The 21,075-nt window shown below is 46.3% G+C and overlaps 1 protein-coding gene across 1 annotated transcript in view; it reads left to right on the forward strand.

Annotated features, from left to right (window-relative positions):
- The window catches only part of fgd5a (FYVE, RhoGEF and PH domain containing 5a), a 155,610-nt gene that overhangs the window by 91,727 nt on the left and 42,808 nt on the right, over positions 1-21,075 (forward strand). Inside the window, exons 9-12 of the mRNA XM_060835264.1 lie at positions 48-106; positions 2,565-2,636; positions 12,141-12,209; positions 18,023-18,106. Coding sequence (XP_060691247.1) covers positions 48-106; positions 2,565-2,636; positions 12,141-12,209; positions 18,023-18,106 — 284 coding nt within the window. The remainder of the gene's footprint in view (positions 1-47; positions 107-2,564; positions 2,637-12,140; positions 12,210-18,022; positions 18,107-21,075) is intronic.

Here is a 21,075-nt window from a genome sequence, read left to right on the forward strand (position 1 = left end):
CAGCCTGTCTGTGATTCGTTATTAAAAGCTGCTTTCTTCCTCTGCAGCTGCTCTATGTGTCGTGAGGACAGTGTGTGAGCAGCTGAGAACATGTGTTGCCCAAGCGGTAAGTCAATCTGGCCTTCTTCCATCTGCCTTTGCTTGAATATGAAAAGCCCACTTCTAAATGTTAGGTCTTGCCTCTGGGTCAATGCCACCAGGGTTGCTGCCATCACTGGGGCTGTGATTTGGATCACTGCTTCCTTGGGATTTTTCATTGGGTCAAAGGGGTCAGGCTGATTGGGAAATAACATTGTTAGTCACAGGAGGATGACTGACAAGGCTATTCAACCCTTGAAGACTCACTCACCCTTTAACATGTCCCAATTGTTCCTGCACCTCAGTCCCCTCTTTCCTCTTTCTCCCCATAACCTTTGAGATCTTTAGTCCTACGAACTACATCTGATCTGAGGGTTTGTGTTGGATTCACCAGGGGTTATTGTCAGTGTTACTGGGGAAAGGTGTTGTCATCAGTGCTGGCTTATGCCACAGTCATCCCAGTGCTGGGATAATTGGAATCAGTGTTGGGGCCATGATTGCTCAGATCAATGTCAGAGTCCTCTTTGTTCAGTTTCAGGGTCAGTGGGAATGCTGTGCTCTTCCTGTGCATGGCTGCTGTTGCTCAGGTTGATGACTACCTGCAGAGTGGGAACTAGTTCCTGTTATTATGTCAGCATGGAACCAACTGGGGCAAACAAGTGGTAATTGGGTAACCAGAGCTGCAAAGTTGGTTTCTGATACTCCTCAGTCTGTTGCCTCTATTTTCGAAGTACTTCGTCCGACAGCCACTTCCCAGAACACTGAGCCTTTTTCATTGAGCAGTTCCCAGAGCTGCTTCTCAGGTGTTTTCAGAGGCCACACATATTCCATTACAAAAGCCTGCAGATGTGCACATATACAGACACATAGACATGCACCTGTGCTTATGTAACTCTGCATGAGTATGCAGCCAGAGTTACACAGCATGGAAACAGAATGTTGGATTCAACTTATCCACGTTGACCAAGTCTCCCAAACGAAACTAGTCCCATTTGCCTGTGTTTTGCCCATATCCCTTTCAACCTTTCCTATCCACATACTCATTCAAATTTCTTTTCAATGTCATCATTTATTGATTCTATGGATTCTATCATTGAGTCCTTGCAATGTATAACAGGCCCTTCAGCCCAACAAGTGGGCGGCACGGTGGCACAGTGGTTAGCACTGCTGCCTCACAGCGCCTGAAGACCCGGGTTCAATTCCCGACTCAGGCGACTGACTGTGTGGAGTTTGCACGTTCTCCCCGTGTCTGCGTGGGTTTCCTCCGGGTGCTCCGGTTTCCTCCCACAGTCCAAAGATGTGCGAGTCAGGTGAATTGGCCATGCTAAATTGCCCGTAGTGTTAGGTAAGGGGTAATGTAGGGGTATGGGTGGGTTTCGCTTCGGCGGGTCGGTGTGGACTTGTTGGGCCGAAGGGCCTGTTTCCACACTGTAAGTCTAATCTAATCTAATCTAAGTCCACACTGACCTTCCAAGGAGTAACCCACCCCCACACATTTCCTATGATTCTACATTTACCCCTGACTAATGCACCTAACCTACAGATCCCTGAACACTATGGGCAGTTTGGCACGGCCAATTCACCAAACCTGCACATCTTTGGACTGTGGGAGGAAACTGGAACACCCAGAGGAAACACACACAGACAGAGAGAGAATGTGCAAACTCCACAGTGAGTCACCCGAGGCTGAAATTGAACCCGAGTCTCAGGTCCCTGGTTGCTGTGAGGCAGCAATACTAACCACTAAGCCACCGTGCCGCCCATAATTGCACCCACCCCTACCACTTCTATACCGTACCACCCTCTTTGTGAAAACATTGGCTCTCAGGTCCCTTCCAAATATTTCCCCACTCACCTTAAACCTATGCCCTCTAGGTTTGGACTTCCCAACCCTCACGGGAAAAGAACCCTGACTGTTCAACTTCTCTGTGCCCCTGTTGATTTTATAAACCTCTATAAGGTCACATCTCAATCTCATTCGCTCTAGGGAAAAGGCCCTCGCCTATCCAGCCTCTCCTATTGCTCAAACCCTCTGCACACTCTCAAATTTGATAACATCCTTCCTATAGCAGGATGAACAGCATTCTAAAATTGGCCTCACCAATGTCTTATACAATTGCAACATGACATTTCAACTTCTGTACTCAATCCACTGACCAGTGATGGTAAAAGGGCCAAACAATGTACTGTCTCTCAAATATGGATTTGCATGCAAACAAGGGGACAGACACATGGACACGCGGACAGACACAGACAGACGGATGGGTGCACACAGATACATGGGTGCACACACAGAGACACAAACCCTTGCCAAGAGAGCTCTTGTGTTAAGGGTCAGGTCCAGCTCATCACTTCCACCAATCCCAATGATAATGAGGCCATTAGGCACTCTTCGCTTCATTAGTCTCTAGGCTCTTATTATTAATTGACTATGCTGTCCCTCAGAGCAACCTGCCATGTCTCTGTTATGTTTAATTTGTACTTAGGAGAATCTACAGAAGCTGTTGGAAGTTGAGCACCAAGTGAAAGGAGTGCACCAGCTCTCACAGCCTGGGAGGGTGAGTATTGCGCATGAGTCAATGGTGCTTATGTGAGTCTTCCACACTTTCGTCTTGCTTAGCTGCTTAGAGATCAGTTGAAGCTCAAGATCAGTCTGAGACAGAAAGTTTAAACAGTACAAGAGCAACTGTCAACATTTAGATTAGATTAGATTAGATTACTTACAGTGTGGAAACAGGCCCTTCAGCCCAACAAGTCCGCACTCACCCATACCCCTGCATTTACCCCTTACCTAACACTACGGGCAATTTAGCTTGGCCAATTCACCTGACCCGCACATCTTTGGAATGTGGGAGGAAACCGGAGCACCCGGAGGAAACCCACGCAGACCCACGGGGAGAACGTGCAAACTCCACACAGTCAGTCGCCTGAGGCGGGAAGTGGAGAGGTAACCCTTCAACAGAATTTACAGACATAAGTTTATAAATGTAAAAGCTCAGTGTTTTAACATCCTACTCAGTAAGGAACAGCCAGGATGCCCAGTAAGGGAGGATCAGAAAAGACTTCCCCAGTGAGGGAGGGACTGAAAGAGGCCTCTCCATTGAGAGATGGATCGGAGGAGGCCTTTGCAATGAGAGATGAATCAGAGAAGGCTTCCCCAGTAAGGGAGGGATCGAAAGAGGCCTCACCAGAGATGGATGGACCAGAGGAGGCCTCCCCAGTGAGAGACTGATGAACAAGAAGCTCAGTTGTTTTCTCCCTGGTGCTGGTCACAGCAGCAAAAGCTGACCTTGAGTATCTGGATCCTGGAAGGGGAAGAGTGGAGGGAGAAGGGTGGAGAGTGTCAGATAAATGTACAAAGGCCTAAAACAGCTAAGGACTGCATTAAACGCTCACCAGTATGATGATGTCATACAAACTCTAGAATGAACAACTTAGAATCTGAAGGAACAAGATTACATATTCAAGTCTCCCTCATCATCTGTGTGGGTGTGTATTATATTGACATAAGTTAGGGCTAGTGACTATAGTGCAATGAACTACATTGTAGTGAACACAAGAGCTGCTTCTTGTTTCCCTCACCACTCTAGACCAAGTTCTGTACATCCCTGGTGGCAGCAAATCTGCTGAATGTAGCTTTCATTGTAATGTGCTGCGGTGAGGATCATCATACTACATGCTGCTAGTGTGGGCATTACTTCATCTTGTAACTAGGTTGCAAGCATTGGTGATCTGAAGATTTGGGAAGGTTGCTCCTGTAGACGGTTCGCAATGGAAAGATCTGAGTAATCAAGCCCCCTTGCAGCACTCCCTCTGTTCTGACTGCCTCTACCAGTTTGGCCATCCCTCAGTGCTCCCCTCTCAGACTGGGGTACCCATCCTTCTGATGTATCCTTCTGCAGTGCAGTGTTCCATCAATACTAAGCTCAGACTGCTTGGCACTTGTCAGTGCCTTGGACAGTGTCGCTCTCCATTGGCCTGCACCACCATGATGCCCTTGGTGCTGCATTGGGATGCTGTGAGTGTTGAAGTCTGATCATGTGGACCAGAGGTGAAAGTCCAACCGGGTATAAGACAGCAGACAAGCAGTATTGAAAAGAAAACAAAGATGCTGGAAAAAGGAAATTGCTGGGAAAACTCAACAGGTGGAGAGAAAGGTAAAAACAATGACTGCAAATGCTGGAAACCACACTCTGGATTAGCGTTGCTGGAAGAGCACAGCAGTTCAGGCAGCATTCAAAGTGCTACGAAATTGACATTTCGGGCAAAAGCCCTTCATCAGGAATACATGAAGGGCTTTTGCCCAAAACATCAATTTCACTGCACTTTAGATGCTGCCCGAACTGCTGTGCTCTTCCAGCACCACTAATCCAGAAGGTGGAGAGAAAGCAGAGTTTCAGATTCACAGACCCTTCTTCAGAATGTAATACTAATCTCTTTAGCAAATAGGGGTCTTTACAGCCTGCTGATTGAACCATCGAATGATTAAAGCAGTGTATTATTCCACACACTCAATTTCAAGAATCTCAAAGTGGAAGTGAGGACTGCAGATGCTGGAGATTAGGTCAAGATTAGAGTGGTGTTGGAAATGCACAACAGGTCAGGCAGCATCCGAGAAGCAGGAAAATCGATTTTTCAGGCAAAAGCCCTTCATCAGGAATGGCATGATTTCTGATGAAGGGTTTTGTCTGAAACGTTGATTCTCCTGCTTGTTCTTCTCACTGCAACTGCTTTATTTGGGGCTGTAAGCACTGTGGTTAGCACTGCTGCCTCACAGCGCCAGGGTCCCAAGTTCAATTCCAGCCTCGGGTGACTGTCTGTGTGGAGTTTGCACATTCTCTCCGTGTCTGCGTGGGTTTCCTCCGAGTGCTCTGGTTTCCTCCCACAGTCCAAAGATGTGCAGGTTAGGTGAATTGGCTATGCTAAATTGCCCATAGTGTGGGCCTTGGTGGGTTACTCCTTGGTGTGACTTGTTGGGCCAAAGGGCCTGTTTCCACATTTAGGGAATCTAACCATCGTCTAATCCTGCTGCTCGGATGCTGCCTGACCTGCTGTGCTTTCCCAGCACCACTCTGATCTAAACTCTGATTTCCAGCATCTGTAGTCCTCACTTTTGCCCTCTGAAAAGCAATGGACCGAGTAAAGGTTCAAGTCAAGTCAAAGGTCAAATGTGAGAATCCCCAGTAAACAGAGAGGGAGTGACACTCTTTGTATCGAGATGGTTAAACCTGAACTCAACCACTTTGGTAAGGTCCAGCATGGGAGATCGACAGCAAAGAGAAGAGTCAATGAGATTCAAGGAAATGTAGTAAATTGGATCCACAATTAGCTGTGTGCAGGAAGCAGAGGGTGATGGTTGAGAGGTGTTTATTCCAAGTGGATATTTGTGTCTAGCAATGTCCTACGGGGATGAGTGTTTAGGCCCTTGCTGTTTGTAGTTCATATTGATGATTTAGTTTTGAATGTAGAAGGTTGATTGTGAACTTACCAGAGACAGGTAAATGAACACGAGGGAACCAATGGGCTGGTTTGTTTATTTCAATGGAAGGAGTATTACAGGTAAGGCAGATGAGCTTAGAGCCGCGATCATTACATGGGATTACGATGTTGTGGCCATTACAGGGACTTGGTTGAGAGAGCAACAGGACTGGCTGCTCAACGTTCCAGCGTTTTGTTGTTTTAGATGAGATAGAGAGGAAGGTAAAAGAGGTGGAGGAGTTCCATTACTAATCAGGGAGAATGCCACATCTGCACTGAGAGGGGATATGCTGGAGGGCTCATTCACTGAGGCAACATGGATAGAGCTCAAAAATAAGATGAGTGCAGTCGCTCTGATTGGATTATACTACATCCCCCCAAACAGTCACCGAGACATTGAGGAACAAATATTTGGACAGATTATGGAAAGATGCAATAAAACAGAGTTGTCAAAATGGGTGACTTTAACTTCCTCAATATTTATTGGAACCCCTTTAAGACCAAGAGACATAGACGGGCAGAATTTGTTAAGTGAATCCAAGAGGGTTTCTAGAAATAGTATGTGGATAGTCCATCGAGTGGAGGAGACATACTGGACCTTGTTTTGGTGAATGAGCCTGACCAGATGACTGACCTTTCAGTGGGAGGGTGTTTTGGAATCAGTGATCACAACTGCTTAAGTTTTAAGATAGCTATGAATAAGAATAAGTCAGGACCTTGCTGGAAGGTACTAAGTTGGGGGAAGGCAAATTACACCAGTAATAGGCAGGAGCGAAGGAGTGTTAATTGGGAGGAGCTGTTATCCACATTTGCTATGTGGGAATTGTTTAAAGACCTGCTGATGAGAATTCAGGACTGGCATGTTCCAGTAAGGAGTACGAGAATGACAAATTAAGGGACCCTTGGATTCAAGGTTTGTGAGAAGATTTGTAGCTCGGGTGCTCGTTGTTGTGGTTCTGTTCGCCGAGCTGGGAACTTATGTTGCAGACGTTTTGTCCCCTGTCTAGGTGACATCCTCAGTGCTTGGGAGCCTCCTGTGAAGCGCTTCTGTGATGTTTCCTCCTGCATTTATAGTGATTTGTATCTACCACTTCCGGTTGTCACTTCCAGCTGTCCCCTGCGGTGGCCGGTATATTGGGTCCAGGTCGATGTGCTTATTGATTGAATCTGTGGATGAATGCCATGCCTCTAGGAATTCCCTGGCTGTTGTCTGTTTGGGGCTTGTCCTACAATAGTAGTGTTGTCCCAGTCGAATTCATGTTGCTTGTCATCTGCGTGTGTGGCTACTAAGGATAGCTGGTCGTGTTGTTTGGTGGCTGGTTGGTGTTCATGGATGCAGGTTGTTAGCTGTCTTCCTGTTTGTCCTATGTAGTGTTTTGTGCAGTCCTTGCATGGGATTTTGTACATTACATTTGGACCCTTGGATACTGAGGGAGGTTAGGAGTTTAGCCAAAAGCAAAGAAAGCATGTTGTAGAAAACCTCAAGAGGCAGGTCTTGAGCATTCACCAGTTTATTACAAGATGCATCATGGGAATATCCTACTTCCTAACAGTGGCTCGGTAGGATTCTGAAGTACAGCAGAAAGTTACAAGATCATGTAGAAATCAGGACAGAGATGCAACACAGGTTGACCATTAGCTACCAAGTGTCAGGATGGCCCAAGGAGGTATTGAATCAGGGGTCAGCTGTCAGGGTCAGCCGTCAGGGTCAGCCCTAAAAGATGCTACACTTTCTCCAAGTAAATAGGATTGAAAGTTATCACCTAACATGCTGTTTACAGAGATCTGTGACAAATACAGGACGGATGTCTTTAATTAGAGGAACACCACAAATTGGCAATATATCAAAGAGAGAAAGAAGCTAATTGACAGGAGGCGGTACTTTTGAGCAATTAAGCTACACACACCAGCAATACATCACAGTGAGAGAGAATCTGAGCTATATGCGAGACAACCTCCCACAGCTACATGCCAAGTACTATTCTTCTGCTGGGTAAGATTCCCTCCAGCAAGATGGTTCCTTAACCAGGAGGGAAGCCATAGCCCAGAAAATGGCTTCCACAAAGCATATGTAAGGTTTAGGAAGCTAAAATGGACCTGATCAGGTGTACCCAAGAACTCTCTGAGAGGCGAGAGAAGTGATTGCTGGGCCTCTTGCTGAGATATTTGTATCATCGATAGTCACAGGTGAGGTGCCAGAGACTGGAGGTTGGATAATGTGGTGTCACTGTTTAAGAAGGGTGGTAAGGACAAGCCAGGGAACTATAGACCAGTGAGCCTGACGTTGGAGGGAATCCTGAGGGACAGGATGTCAATGTATTTGGAAAGGCAAGGACTGATTTGGGATAGTCAACATGGTTTTCTGCGTGGGAAATCATGTCTCAGAAACTTGATTGAGTTTTTTGAGGAAGTAACAAAGAGGCTTGATGAGGGCAGAGCGGAAGACGTGATCTATATGGACTTCAGTAAGGCATTTGACAAGGTTCCCCATGGGAGACTGATTAGCAAGGTTAGATCTCATGGAACACACTAGCCATTTAGATACAGAACTGGCTCAAAGGTAGAAGACAGAGGGTGGTGGTGGAAGGTTGTTTTTCAGACTGGAGGCCTGTGACCAGTGGAGTGCTGGGTCCTCTATTTTTGTCATTTACATAAATGATTTGAATGCGAGCATAAGAGGTACAGCTAGTAAGTTTGCAGGTGACACTAAAATTGGAGGTGTAGTGGACAGCGAAGACGGTTACCTCAGATTACAACAGGATCTCGACCAGATGGGCCGATGGGCTGGGAAGTGGCAGATGGAGTTTAATTCAGATAAATGCGAGGTGCTGCATTTTGGGAAAGCAAATCTTAGCAGGACTTATACACTTAATGGTAAGGTCCTAGGGAGTGTTGCTGAACAAAGAGATCTTGGAGTGCAGGTTTGTAGCTCCTTGAAAGTGGAGTTAGGATAATGAAGAAGGCGTTTGTTATGCTTTCCTTTATTGGTCAGAGTATTGAATACAGGAGTTGGGAGGTCATGTTGCGGCTGTACAGGATATTGGTTAGGCCACTGTTGGAATATTGCGTGCAATTCTGGCCTCCTTCATATCGGAAAGATGTTGTGAAACTTGAAAGGGCTCAGAAAAGATCTACAAGGATGTTGCCAGGATTGGAGTATTTGAGCTATCGGAAGAGGCTGAACAGGCTGGGGCTGTTTTCCCTGGAGTGTCAGAAGCTGAGGGGTGACCTTATAGAGGTTTGCAAAATTAAGAGGGGTATGGATAGGGTCAATAGGCAAAGTCTTTTCCCTGCGGATAGGGAGTCCAGAACTAGAGAGCAGAGGTTTAGGGTGAGAGGGGAAAGATATAAAAGAGACCTATGGGGCAACGTTTTCACACAGAGAGTGGTACATGTATGGAATGAGCTGCCAGAGGAAGTGGTGGAGGCTGGTACAGTTGCAACATCTAAGAGGCATTTGGATGGTTATATGAACAGGAAGGGTTTGGAGGGATATGGGCCGGGTGCTGGAAGGCGGGACTAAATTGGGTTGGGATATCTGGTCGGTATGGATGGATTGGACCGAAGGGTCTGTTTCCGTGCTGTACATCTTTATGACTCTATAATCACATAGCTCAGTGAAGAATATAAAGAAAGCAGGAAAGAAATCAAGCAGGGAATTAGGAGACAAAGTAGGGGCCATGAGATGGCCTTGGCAAGTAGGGTGAAAGAGAATCTTATGGCATTCTATACATTTATCAAAAAAAGGATAACTAGGGAGAAGGTAGGACCACTTAAGGATAAAGGGAGCGTGTGCTTGGAGGCAGAGGATGTGAGCAAGGTCCTAAATGAGTGCTTTGGTATTCACCCAGGAGAAGGATATGGAGGGCAGTGAGGATTGTGTGGAGCATGGGTAATGTATTCGTGCATTTGAGATCAGAAAGAAGTGGTGTTTGGCCTCTTGAAGAGCATTAACGTAGACAAGTCCCCGTGGCCCAATGTGATCTACCCCAGGTTATTGAGCGAATCAAGAGAGGAGATTGCCATGACCTTAACCAAGATGTTTGTATCTTCACCAGCCACTGAAAAGGGTCCTAGAGGATTGATAAGTAGCTAATGTTCTTCTGTTCAAGAAAGAAAATAGGGATAAACCAGGAAACCATAGACTAGCGAGTCTCACAGGAGTGGTTGGGAAGCTATTGGAGAGAATTCTTAGGTATAGGATTTACTTGCATTTGGAAAAGCATGGCCGCATTAGGTACAGTCAGTCTGGCTTTATGCAGTGTGGGTCATGTATTACTAACTTGATGGAATTTTTCGAGAAAGTGACAAAGGTGATGGATGAGGGTAGAGCAGTGATGTTGACTCCATGGATTTTAGTAAGGCTTTTGACAAGGTCCCATGTACTCTCATCCAGACAAATAAGATGCATGGAATCCATGGTAACTTGGCTGTGGGGATCCTGAATTGGCTTGCTCGTAGAAGGCATAGGGTAGTGGTGGAAGGGTGTTTTTCTTGCTGGAGTTCAATGACTAGTGGTGTTCTGTAGGGATCTCTGCTGTTAGTTATTATATTATATTATAAATGACTTGGATGAAAATGTAGATGGGGGCAAAGTAAGTTTGCAGATAATACAAAGAGTTGTGGATAGCGTAGAAAGTTGTCAAAGGATACAGTGGGATCAGTTGTAGACATGGACAGAGAACTAGCAGGTGGAGTTCACTCCAGATAATTGTGAGATGCTGTGCTTGGAGAGGCCAAATGTTAAGAAAAATTATACAGTTAATGGCAGGACCCTGAACATCGTTGATGTACACAGGGATCTTGGGGTTGAAGTCCATAGCTCCCTGAAAATGGCCACTGAAGTCCATAGGGTGGTAAAGAAGGTGTATGGTATGCTTGCTTTTATTGATCAGGGAACTGAGTACAAGAGTCAGGATATCATGTTGTAACTTCACAAGACAATACTTAAAATATTGCATTCACTTTTGGTTGCCACATTAAAGGAGGGTGGTGGAGGCTTGAGAGGGTGCAGAGCAGAAGTTTACCAGGAATGAGCTATAAAGAGAGGCTAGAAGGCAGATTGTTTTCTCTGGAGCAGCAGAGGCGGAGGGGAGACTTGATAGAAATCTATAAAATAATGAGATGCATAGATAAAGTTGACGGTCAGAATCCTTTTCCCGAGTTTGAAATGTTTAATACTAGGACACGTGCATTTAATGTGAGAAGGAGTAAGTTTAAAGGAGATTGAGGTTTAAGTTTTTTTACACAGAGATAATTGGTAAGAGTCTGGAATGTGCTGCCAGGGGTGGGGGTGGAGGAAGATACAACAGGGATCTTCAGACACCATTAGATAAGCACATGAACGTGCAAGGAATGGAGGGATATGGGCTAAGGTCAGGCAGAATGGATTCGTTAATGGATCCATATCCATTGAAAATGAGGACTGCAGGTGCAGGAGATCAGAGTTGAGAGTGTGGTGCTGGAAAACCCAGCACAGCAGGTCAGGCAGCATCCGAGGAGCAGGAGAATCAACATTTTGAGCACATTCAGGCTCTTCATCGATTCCTGATGAAGAGCTCATGCCCGAAACATCAATTCTCCTGCTCCTCAGATGCAGCCTGACTGGTTGTGCTGGGTTTTCCAGCACCACACTCTCGCCTTAGTTAATTCAATGTCACGTTTGGCACAACGTTGTCAGCCGGAGGGCCCGTTCATGTGCTATGCAGTTCTACTTTCAAAAAATGAGCGGGTGGAAATAGTAAGGAAGATAGCCTTTCACGATAAAGACAGGCTGGTCAGATGCACTGACAAATGACACCACATGGAATTCAATATGATCAATATGAGGTTGGACAAACAAGGCAGGGATTGAGTGGGAGAACTTTGGGAAGCACTGACAATCAATCAGAGAGACCTTGGTATACAATAAACCAATCCCTAAAGGTGTCTATACTGATAGATGAAGTGGTTAAGTGGGATATTTTCTCTTATTAGTTAAGGCGTAGAATTTAAGAACAGGGAGATTATGTTGGAACTGTATAACATGTTAGTTCGGCTGCAGTTCTGGAATTCACATTACAGGAGGGCTGTGATAGCACTGGACAGGATGCAGAGAGTATTTATCCAGATGTTGCCTGGGCTGGAGACTTTCAGTTACAAGGAGAGATTGGACAGACTGGAGTTGTTTACCATAGAGCACAGGAGATTGAGTGGGGACATGATTGTGATGAGTAAAATTCCGAGGAACATGGAATAGTGTAGACAGGAGGAGACCTTTCCCCTTAATGGAGGGGTCAGTGATCAGGAGGAACAGACTTAAGGGAGGGGACAAAAGGTTCAGAGGAAATGTGAAGAAAAACATTTCTACCCAGTGGGTGGTGGAAATGTGGAACTTACTGTCTGTAAGAGTGCTAGAGGAAAACCCCTCCTAACATTGAAGATGTATTTAGATGTGCACATGCGATGCCAGGACATACTAGGCTATGGGCCAAGTGCTGGAGAATAAGATTAGAATAGTTAGATGATTGTTTTTGACCCACGTGGATATGATGGGCCTTTTTCTGTGCTGTAGATCAATATGACCAATCCCTTTACTCCATTAGGTGCTTATCAAGGAAGGAGGATTGCTGAGAGTGACGGAAGGAACACGAAGGCCTCGATACTGCTTCCTGGTAATATAGATTTGGCTTAATTTGGTTTTTCTTGACACCTGTATTAAATGATATGAACATGTACTATGTTGTGGAAGTGTTTGCAAGTAATATCATACAGTCATAAAATCCTAGAATCCTTAAAATGTGAAAGCAAACCATTCAGCCCATCAAGTTTCCACTGACCCTCTGGAGAGCGTCTCACTCAAACCCACCCCCTTACCCTATTCCTGTAACCCTACACATCCCATGGCTAATAAACCTAGCCTGCACAATCCGAGGCAATTTAGCTTGGCCAATCCACCTAAGCTACACATCTTTGGACTGTGGGAGGAAACCAGAGCACTCAGAGGAAACCCACGCAGACACAGGGAGAATGTGCAAACTCCACACAGAAAGTCTCCAGAGGGTGGAATCGAATCTGGGTCACTGGTGCTGTGAGGCAGTTGTGCTAACCATTGAGCCACTATGCCTCTCGGAGCTGATATCTAATTCTGAGGGTAATGTTGACACTGCTGTTTATAGAGTGGTGTTTTTCAGGATGTCCTCATCCCCCCCAAGACACATTTACAACTCACAATTCAACTCATCATATTTGCTTTAATCCACAGAAATCTGACTAAGCTAATAACAAAATTTGGAGCTCAAGTTGCTCCAGCAGAAGGTACCTCCTGGACACATAAGCTTTCCAGATCGCAAGAAGTGTGTAGGAGTTCCCACATTGTGCAGGAGCTCTCTAGTCATGAACTAAATACAGTATGGACCCTTTGCTCTTGCTGCATCTTAAGTATTGGCTCAAAAAACGTAGTGCAAATTATATCCAAAGTCCCTTTTAGATACTTCAGTGACCTGTCACCTTGCCCACTTCTCTCAGTGATACTGACTGCCTGTCCCAGAGTCCTTATTCACTCATCTCAATGAAGCTGACTACTGTGGAGTCCAGTTTCCTCTCAGTCCCTCTGAATTGTCCATCTGCATCAGTGATGCAGTTGAGGTCTCTGGCCAGATTGATTGGCCTGGATGTGACCAAAGGCAGTGGGAGCTGCTGCAAGATTGCAAGATGCCAGCTGCTCACTCTTCCCCCCCCCCAGGTGTTCATGTTAGTGAGTCTCAGGTGAGCACTTCTGTATGCAACATTTGTCCGAGGAGACGGCTACCAACCTCCTCCTCAACTTGAGAGATACTGAAGTTGCCTCCTTGCAGCAGAATACCCTGGCCAGAGGATTGGCTAGTGTTTCCCCAGCTAAATCAAAAGCTCTTTTGGTCCATAAACACAACCATTTCCTGTAGCTGCTGAAGTGTAGTGTCCTACACTCCTGTGGAAACAGGTTGGTTTTGACGTTGGTTAGATAAGGTAATGTGGAGACACATCGCATAGTAAATTTAATGCTACAAATGTTAATACTGGCAATTTTAAAACTTCATAGAATTACTCAATATCCATTCATCCATGGTCTCGTCACTGGGGGACTCTCTGCATTCCTGTGCTGTCGGTGAACTATTGAACCTTCTGCACTGAAGTAGCTGTCCAGCCCCTCCCTGCTAGGGGTGCCCTGATACAGTCGTCAGTGCAAGAACAAAGTCAGGGAGATACATTTCTGAGTCTGACAGATCAGCTCCTGATTTGGAGTAGCCGCTGTTCTTGGCTGTGGTGCACTGGGTTGCTGATGGCTGGAGGTGGGACTTCCAGGACATTCAGCCTTTCCATTTTTGTTGGGGTGGTGGAGGGGGTGCTCATCTTTATCTCCCCCATGGTGCTCTGCCTTTTATTTTTGTTGATGGCTATTCCTCTGGATGTTTTCATTGGCAGAGGAGCCACTGCTGTAACCATCACACAGCTGCCTTTTTCCATGTTGCTGTGCAGCTTTGGAGGTCTGACATGTTTTCGTCTTCGAGTTGTTTCTTACTGGTATCCACATCCCTAACATCCTCCATTTCCTCTTTAAGACTCTATGACTTTGCAGTGATTCTCTGTCTGTCAGGGATTGAGACTGTCACACATTTGCTAGAATGTACCTTTGCAAATGAAGTCTGGAGAAAGACACAGTGGCGATTGTTGAGGTTCATCCCGAGAAGTGATGCTGACTTTTTTTTCATTTCAAAAGTATATATTATACATAAAAAACATCATTTATGTATGAAATTTGTATACACATGTAGTCACAAATGCAGTTTGGTTCTGAACAGCTTCTCAAGGAAAGAAACAAACATTGGAAGTTGAGTCTATCTCTTACACACCCAAAACTAACTTTACATGCATGTGAGACAATAAGAGGGATTAAAACTGAACAAATCCCCAGTTATCTTTGGCAGGAAGACCTGACAGTGGTCTTTCCCCTCTGTGACTTGGTGACAGCTGCTCCAAGCTTTACACTTGTTTGAGGATGACTTCTTGTTTTGGCAGACCAAAGAGTGTCTTTCACCAAGATTATGGTCCTACAGGCATGGTTGATGTTTGTTTTGGTGTGTGTCCTGGGGATGATACTGTAAAGCATAGTGTCCTGCATCACGGAGTTGCTGAGGGTGAATGAAAACAACTGTGCCTTTTTCCAGCCTTCATTCACAAAGGCACATTCCAGCAGATGGATGACAGTCTCAAAACCACCACCAACACAGCCATTTCAAGGGCAGCATACAGTGGTGCAGACCAACCAGGAGTACAAGAAGGATCTCAGAGGAAGTGCCCTTCTCACCACCAGCCAAGCAATGTCTTGGTGCTTGTTGAAAACTTCTGGTGAAGATGCATTCTGCCAAATAGCTTTGATAATTTGCTCAGGAACAGTGTGACAGGATCCATCTTCTCCCTTTCCTGTGAAGTCTCAAGGACACTATGTGCTGACCACTTCCTGAGGTCAAAGGTGTTTTGCTTCTCAAACTTCTCCATGAAGAACGGTCCAACGACTTGGAGTATTCTGCAGCGTGGAGGCCATTCTCATCCTTGGAACACCAGGGACAGGTAGAACCTCAGTACATAGTGACACTTGGTGTTTGTGTACTGAAGGTCTTTGCACCGCTTGATGCAGCCCCACACAAAGGTGTAATCTTCCCCCACCTTATGCAGAGCTTTGTATATGGTGTTCCTGCGGACATGGTCCATCTTAAGGTGAAGTGGAAGATGGCTCAGGTGACTACAATGGCCCAGTTTGAAGGAATGGGCCAGACCTGCACCACATATAACATCTGAGAAAGTAACTCATACCTGATAACTAGCCTAATTCTCACATTGTAGAGGGAGCAGTGTTCCCAGAAGACCAGTTTCTGTCTCACCTTGGTGACGTGCTCCTCCAAATTTCGCAAGCATCTCATCCCCTCCAAACCATATTCTTGATGGTGAAGCGGATAATGGATCAGTCAGCCCAGTTCCCAAAGAGCTTGCCTTTTTTTACTTAGATTAGATTACTTACAGTGTGGAAACAGGCCCTTCGGCCCAACAAGTCCACACCCACCCACCAAAGCGCCACCCACCCATACCCCTACATTTACCCCTTACCTAACACTACAGGCAATTTAGCATGGCCAATTCACCTGACCTGCACATCTTTGGACAGTGGGAGGAAACCGGAGCACCCGGAGGAAACCCACGCAGACACTGGGAGAACGTGCAAACTCCACACAGAGAGTTGCCTGAGGTGGGAATTGAACCTGGGTCTCTGGCGCTGTGAGGCAGTAGTGCTAACCACTGTGCCACCATGCTGCCCAGATTTACCTGAGAACCCAAGGTGCGTTTGAACTGGTTGCAGATGGTCATGAGGTTGCTCACTGACAGAGGGTCCAAACAGAAAACAGTGGTGTCATCCATGTATAGGGAGCATTTGTCCTGCAGACCTTCGCTGACTGGAACAATTACCCCTCTCAGGCTTGCATTCTTCCTGATTGCCTCAGCAAAAGTCTTTATACAATACACAATCAAGACAAGAGAGAATGGACAGCCCTGCCTGACTCTAGATCTAATTGGGAAGCTGTCTGATTTCCACCAATTGATTGAGTTTGCAGTAAAGATGCAGCTATAGAACTATCCGATCCAGTTGTGAATTTCCCACATTTTAGAGAGCACATCCCACATGTACATATGCGATATCCTGTCAAAGGCCTTCTCCTGGTCCACATTGATGAAGCAGGTATCTATCCCACTGTCCTGCATGTAGGTGATTGTATCTCTGAGGAGTGCAAGGATCTCAGATCGTCCTGCCTACTCAGCACAGGTTTGGTCGGGGTGGATAATCTATCCCAGAGCTGACCTGATCCGGTTGCTGATGACCTTGGACAGGATTCTACAGTCTGAATTAGCAATGAAATTGGTCACCAATTTCTATTTTCAGCCCCCTCTCCCTTCCGCTTGTGGACAAGGATATGATAACCTTCCTCTGGATTTGCACATGGTATGCACAGATGCATACTGTTGTACATCCCTAGCAGGTCCGGGCGAATCAAGTCCCACTGAGCCAAATATAACTTGACTGGCAAGTTGTCATTTCCAGTAGTTTTATTCTTGCCTTAGGATTTGAGGGCCATGGTCAGGTCATCCAGAGTTGACTCCTGTATCCTGTCATCTAATACCTCAGTATTAGATGGCCAACTGGGAGGCAGCGCTGTTTGTGGACTTGGTTTCCTACAGACTGGCATAAAAGGATTTGCTGGTCCTCAGGATGTCAGAATCAGATAATGTTACCGAGCCATCACCTTCTGCACCTTCCAGAAGAATACAAGCGCATCTCATCCTTCAGCCTGCTCAATGATGTGGATCCTGAACCAGAAGAATATCTTGGAGGCCTCTGAAGCAAGGAGCGAGACTTGTTGGTTCTTCACCTTCTGGCGATCCTCTGAGACATTGACCCCCCCCCCCCAATATCTGTGTAAGGCATATATTCTGCATGGTTTTCTGGAGTCTGGACAGTTTTCTCCACCTCTCTGTCACCTTTGGAGCACTTTTCGAGGACAAAGAGCCTCTTGATGTTCCCTTTGATTCTCTGGAGACTCAAATAGGGGCTTCCTGGTTCTCCAACCTGTGAAATCCCTTTTGAGCACTTCAGTGTTTTCATGCCCAGCTTCTACATACCCTTGATGGCTCACTGGTTGTCCTGGAGGTGATAGTTGGCCAGCAGGAGGCAGTGGTCAGAGAAGACGGTGGGTCTGACAAAATACATGGGACACAAATAGGAAATCTACCCTTCGGCGGATAGACCCATCTGGGCACAACTAAGTATTTCAACATTGCAGTCCGTCTGCAGAGGTGCTGAAGACATCATGTAAGGAATCTGGATGTGAGGCCCCTCCAGATCACTGCCTGTTAGAGTTCTAACCTCATCTGCTCCTCTCTGTGATACTGATTGCCTGTCACAGGGTCTTCACTATGCCTACTCCTCAGTGACGCTGACTGCTTGTCACAGGGTCTTTATCTTGCCCTTTTCTCTCCTTGGACTCTGTGCTACCCCCTTGCCTCTGTCTTTCTCCCTGTATACTCCCGATAGGTAGATCAATCCATGTTGAGGCATGTCCTGTTATTTTATCTGGTATTGCTCCAAATATCATTGAGAGGAATTTTGAGAAAGATCACTATATAGGCACTTTAAAGCACACAATGGATGAAGTACCACAGTAAAGACCAAAACCCCCAGATGTCCCACTCCTCACTCCCTAATTAATGCCTTACCCCCTCCTCCTGCCCTAAGAGCTACCCTCTAACCTTCCCATAATTGTGTGTTGGTCCTTGTTGTGTTTGAAACCCCTGAATTGTTCAGTGACTGGGACTCCCTCCTTGGAGTTTGGGTGTTGTTCCTGTGACTGGATTTGACGTGTCTCATGAAGCAGCAGTAATGTCGGATTCTCCTCCACAGCTCAGCGACATGTTCCTATACACTGCGCCCCAGCATAGTGGGAAATACCAACTCAACAAGACACTGCCACTGCATGGGATGAAGGTAAGAGACAGATTACCCCTGGAGAAACAGGTTGTAGAATCATATCAAATAGAATCCCTATTTGTACAAGGGAAGTGGGAGGAAACAGGAGATATTAGAATAGTACGTGGGAGTACAAACCCATCATAAAATACTGTGTCTATGTCTATGAGAACAGGACAGAAGCTGGGACTCCTGCAGGAAATAACTTGCCTGAGATGGGTGGAGCCCTAACAACACTCGAAGGAAGGTCTGACTTGGATAGCCCTGAAGTGCTGGTTGAGTTAGTCATTGTATTTCAGAGTAAGGTTGAAATCAACTAGGAAACAGTGATGCTGGAGATCAGAGTTGAGAGTGTGTTGTTACAAACGCACCCACTCCCACAGCTGCCTGACTTACACCTCCTCCCACCCTACCTCCTAAAAACATACTATGCCATACTCCCTATGCCTCTGCTGCATCTGCTCCCTGGAGGACAGGTTCCACCACAGAACACCTCAGATAGTCTCCTTCTTTAAAGACTAAAATTTACCCTCCCACGCGGTTAAAGATGCCCTCCAACACATCTCATCCACGTCCCGCACCTCCACCCTCAAACCCCACCCTTCCAACTGCAACAAGGACAGAACTCCCCCACCCCCACCCCATCCTCACGTTCCACCGCACCAACCTCCACATAAATCGCATTATCTTCCGACATTTCCGCCACCTACAAACGGACCCCATCACCAGAAATATATTTCCCTCCCCACCCCTTTCCACTCTTCACAAAGACCAATCCTTCCGTGACTACCTGGTCAGGTCCACACCCCTCCAACAGCCCACCCTTCCCTCCTGGCACCTTCCCCTACCACCACAGGAATTGCAAAACCTGTGCCCACACCTCCACCTTCACCTCCGTCCAAGGCCCTAAAGGAGTCTTCCACATCAATCACAGTTTAACCTGCACTTCCACACATGTCATTTATTGTATCTGTTGCTCCCAATGCGGTCTCCTCTACATTGGGGAGACTGGACACGTTCTCGCAGAGCACTTCAGAGAACATCTCCGGATCACCCGCACCAATCAACCCCAACCGCCCCATGGCCGAACACGTCAACTCCCTCTCCCACTCTGCCAAGGACATCACCACTCCCTCACCACCCAATACCTGGAGGAAGAATGCCTTATCTTCTGCCTCAGGACCTTTCAACCCCAGGGCATCAATCAAACTTCACTAGTTTCCTCATTCCGTCCCCCACCCCAGTTCCAACCTTCGACCTCAGCACCGTCCTCATGACCTGTTCCATCTGTCAATCTTCCTTCCCACCTATCCACTCCACCTTCCCCTCTGACCTATCACCTTTACCCCCACCTCCATCCACCTATTGTACTCTCAGCTACCTTCCCTTCAGACCCCCTCCCATCTATCTCTCCACCCGCTAGGCTCCCAGCCTCATTCCTGATGAAGGGCTCCGGCCCAATACGTCAATTTTCTTGCTCCTCGGATGCTGTCTGACCTGTTGTGCTTTTCCAGTAACACACTCTCAACATTGTATTTCAGACCCTGGAGCTGCTAAGCATGCACTAGAGGTATCATTTCTCTGGAACACCATACTGATCATGGAGAATATTCCCCTTCACCCCACCCCAATCAGCCACATGTCACTGCCCTTCCCCACCCCAGTCTGAGAGAAGAAAGAGATTGATATGGCAATTTAAACATCAACATAACTTTTATAAATCCATGAATTTTAACTAGCTGGCTAAATAAATATACTGTTCAAGAATATTGCTTCAGTCTGTTGCTATCATTTATTGACGTTTTTTAAGCAATTCAGAGACAACTTTCAGAGAAAATTTCAAAACTACATTGCAATCATGCATTTAAAGTTAATACCGCAAACAAAACTTAAAACATTTCAAATGAAAAGTTTAATCCCTGCACACTGACCTTAAAAGTCACTCCCTCCCCATTCCCGAGAGCCCGCTTGTGTATCCGCGAGTCCCTTAGAGACTGAAATAACTCCACAGAGGCCAGTTAACTCACAGGGGTTTGGTCCATTCCTGGATGCAGCAGATGTTCACCTCCCACCATACACAGGTGTTCAGTCTTTACAGAGGCCTAGTCCATTCACAGAGGGGCAGGCCTACCCACAGCAACAGTTCATCTAGAAAGGTGCAGCATCACACAAGGGCTCAATTCAAACATCAAAAAAGTGAAAACACATGCAAAAAAAAAGAAAACCTGACTGCAAGGGCTAAGCCCTGCCACAAAATCATCATTGTCCTTTTTCAATGTAAAAGATAAGAGTAACACGCAGGCTATAACAAGCCATTGAAACAACAGTTCCCTAATGAGAATTGAAGCACACTTGTAACACATTGACTGTGGAGATCAGGCAGTTTAGAAATCAGCCCTCAATGAAAAGGAATACCAGTTAACAAACTGGCTATAAAGTTCAGCCAGTTCAGGAATCAGGTTCGTCCAAAAAAACCAGAAACCAACAACAGCGGTACATACTGGATGTGGGCAGCCAGCTCAGTTAGCCCCCCGATACAAATGGAGAGTCCTTCACACTGATCCAACTCCCTCAGAGCAAGCCAGAGTGACCCTCCTGTTTATAGTTTTTCAGTCCCCCTCCTGTTTATTTTTTTTCTGTTTATATATTTGTTCCTTTTTTTATTACCCCTACACTACCACGTAACCGCGGAAGAGGGGCAGGCAGTCGGCCCTAACGGCCCCCTCCGATGCCCGCTGCCTGGACCTGTTTATGGCCAGTTTGGCCAGGCCCAGGAGCAGACCCACGAGGAGGTCTTCAGACCTGCCCTCCCTCCTCCATACCGGGTGCCCGAAGATCAGGAGGGTGGGACTGAAGTGCAACCAAAAGCAGAGGAGGAGGTTTTTAAGAAAATCAAAATTGGAGTGCAAATGCCCACATCCAATATACACACGGTCCACGGACTCCACAGCACCACAGAACAAGCAGTTGGGCCCTTCTTGTTTGTA

This window comes from Hemiscyllium ocellatum, chromosome 14 (assembly GCF_020745735.1).
Source record: "Hemiscyllium ocellatum isolate sHemOce1 chromosome 14, sHemOce1.pat.X.cur, whole genome shotgun sequence".
NCBI classification, from domain to species: Eukaryota; Metazoa; Chordata; class Chondrichthyes; order Orectolobiformes; family Hemiscylliidae; genus Hemiscyllium; species Hemiscyllium ocellatum.